Raw genomic sequence first — 3,327 nt, 5'->3', positions numbered from 1 at the left:
TCTCACTACTTATTCATTTAATTTAAAAGTTAGCTTATTAACGGAACAAAACTAATGACTTTTTCTTATACTCCATCCATACCACACCAATGGTAACATTGAATTTTTCACACTTGTCGAGACACGTTTTGCAACGTGGATATCTTTAGTTACACATTATTAAAAATTACTCCCTCCTATTCATTTTAAGTCCCCTTCTTTCCTTTTTCATCTATTCATATAACTCTTCCCCTTTCTTTATTTAGTAAAATTTTATACTTATTTTAATCATCTTACCCCACAACAATACCTCACAATACTCATACTTTATTTTATTTTAATCACCTTACCCCACAACAATACGTATTTTAATCATCGTACCCCACAATAATATCTTCCCTCTCTCCAATTACCTTACACCACCACAATATTTTACAATAAAATAATCCTCTCCTTAATTTGCGTGCCCTTTTGAAAGGGGAGAGTTAAAATGAATAGGAGGGAGTATAAAAATTTGATATTCTTATAGCATTCATGACGATAAATCAAACAAGATTTCACATGACTATATTTTGTCTTATAGATTAAGAATAATATCGAAGATTCCCTACTATCATAAATAGTGTCAATATTACCATTGGTGTGGTATGAAGGGAGTAGCAAATTTAGTATTTACTGGTCTACTACATGATACGCATTTTATCGACCCAATAATGGGTTGATCGGATGTGGATAGGGCTGAGCAAAACCGTATACCCGATACGGTTTTAAAAACCGTATCGAGTATACGGTTTTTAAATTCACAATTTTGTCGATACGGATTCGACCCGGTTTAACCGTATACCCGGTTTTTCCGTATATCCGATTTTCGTATACCCGGATACGGATTTCAGTTGTTTGTTGTTCAATTTGTTGCATACGCGATAAAACCGGTACACCCTAACTTATATTTAATAATAGGTTAGATATTAAAATAATCAAAATTTCAATATTCATTTTACAAATGCATTAGGGAAAAAGAAAGTGGACAAGTCAAAGTGATTTTGGTTAATTACTTAGTTTTTGTAAGATATTTTTGGTTTTTTTTAATTCTTTTCAAAAACTGTATCAGAAACCGTATACCCGGTTTTGTTTTTGCCCGACCCGGATACGATACGATTTTTTGAAAATCGTATCGTATATACGGAAATCCGTATCGTATATACGGAAATTCGTTTAATTGAAAACCGTATACCGTATCATATCCGTATATTAAAACCGTTTCGTATATTTTTGATCACCCCTAGATGTGGATGTGGGTTATTACAATTTATCATCTGTAATTTGTGCTTTTCCTCTTTTAAGATTGTTTGGTTTTGAATCTTCACTTTGATTGGCAAGGACAATTTGGTTATTAAATAAGGTGATCGACTGGTCCTACAATAAAGATGATCACACTTTAATTTTGTTATAAAATAAGTCAGTCTGAGAAAAAAGAAGATTATTTAATGGGTATATAATATTGGCAAGTTTGAGTGGTTGCCTAGTACTACAAGAAATTAGAGGAAGAGCAAAGTCGCTTAATTCATCAAAGTCCAATTACTATTATTTTGGTTGCAACTTGTTGATCCCACTTGCTTCTTCGCCAGATAAGATCCCCCTCCTCTTCTTCTTTCATCATAATTCCTTGCCAACTCTTTCAAACTCTCTAATCTACGTTTTCTCCTCTCTAAAATCTCTCATCTTTTGTGTTAAGAAACCTTGTAGGAGTGGAGAGCGAAGACGATGCCTTCAACTCTCCAGCTCCGGACGACAACAACCACGACCACAACCACGACTACATTTGCAACCGACATATCGTCGTCGGTCACGAAAACAATGGCAGCCGAGATGATGCCCTCCTTAGCCGAAGAGCTAACACGGGAACTCTCTCGCTCTTGCCCCTCCCCAGACAGACAGATGGAGATCATCGCCCGCCACCACAACCACGAGGTTATGCCCAATCAGTGCTGCTCGGCCGTGGTCCGGCGTATCGCCGCTCCTATGCAGAACGTCTGGGAGCTCGTGAGGCGGTTTGATGAGCCCCAGACCTACAAACACTTCCTACGTAGCTGTCGCCTAATAACAGGCGACGCAGGCCAGGTAGGATCCCTGAGGGAGGTCCACTGCGTGTCAGGCGTCCCCGCCGCGTCCAGCACCGAGCGCTTGGAAGTACTGGACGAAGAATCCCGTGCAATAGGATTCCGTGTGATAAGCGGAGAGCACCGTCTACAGAACTACCGCTCTGTTACCACGGTACACCCCTCCTACCCCTTAGCACGCGCCAGCTTACCTGGCGCGGTCGAAGAGGGTGATAATAATATGGAGGAGGGGACCGTGGTGGTAGAATCATACGTGGTAGACGTACCAGAAGGGAACACGAAACAAGAAACGTGTGTATTTGTTGACACAATCGTACGATGCAACTTGCAGTCTCTAGCTAACTTAGCTGAGAGAATGGGATCAACTACTTCCTCGTCTTCATCTGCTGTCACTTCTTCTACATCATGTAAAGTTTCATGAGAGTTTTTAAATATTTGAATCATTCAATTAATCGTTAATTACATGCGTTTATACGTTCTTTCATTTTTATTTTTCTAGGAATTTTTCTTTTACGTGTTTATTAATTACGACGGCCGTCCATTAATTAGAACGGTGTAATTGATTACGATCGCCGTCGATTAATTTCATGTAAGTTTTGTTTGTGTTTAACATAGGAACGACGAAAGAAGCTGAACATGGTTGAATTATAAATAAAAGGATACAGTTGAATGTTGATTGTATATTCCATCGTCGTTTTATTAGTTAATTTAGATGGTGTTACGCAATATACATTTGTTTATTTGTCAACCTTTATTATTATAATTATTATTGTCCATCATTATTGAGATAAGTTCAATGTATCTATAATAATCTATACTAAGTTGGTTTTTCAGTTTCATTAGATGATAGGAGTATATATGATGTAAAATAATATGGTCATATGGACTTATAATATAAGCTGCATATAATATATGCTATGTGGTAATCTTGATGATCGATGTCCTGAACTGTGGTTGATTACAAAAATAAACAACTCCATATGATTATATGGGAGAGTTTGTAACACCCAAAGAGATTACGAGGTTAACTTATTCTACATCGTCGAGAAATTGAGAAGCTTGTGATATGTTTATAAGACATTTTACCCATCACTTAGTAATAAGATATTGTGCTAACTTTTGGGCTTAAGTGTGAAGACAAAAAAAGGCCTAAAAGTGAACATCTCATCTTTATATGGGGTGCATTACAACAATGGTGAGTCGGGTTGTTAACTTGTTATAGCGAGTG

General features: G+C 37.3%; 1 protein-coding gene across 1 annotated transcript; it reads left to right on the top strand.

Annotated features, from left to right (window-relative positions):
• The first annotated feature begins 1,457 nt into the window (after positions 1-1,457).
• LOC141589830 (abscisic acid receptor PYL4-like) lies at positions 1,458-2,768 on the top strand. Its single transcript, XM_074410467.1, has one exon. It carries the CDS (start codon positions 1,744-1,746, stop codon positions 2,518-2,520), a length of 777 nt encoding a protein of 258 aa, XP_074266568.1. The 5' UTR covers positions 1,458-1,743; the 3' UTR covers positions 2,521-2,768.
• The last annotated feature ends 559 nt before the right edge of the window (positions 2,769-3,327 follow it).

This window comes from Silene latifolia, chromosome 1, assembly GCF_048544455.1.
Source record: "Silene latifolia isolate original U9 population chromosome 1, ASM4854445v1, whole genome shotgun sequence".
In the NCBI taxonomy this organism is placed as follows: domain Eukaryota; kingdom Viridiplantae; phylum Streptophyta; class Magnoliopsida; order Caryophyllales; family Caryophyllaceae; genus Silene; species Silene latifolia.
Note: the sequence above shows the minus strand (reverse complement) of the source record. Positions and strands in the feature narration are given on the sequence as shown.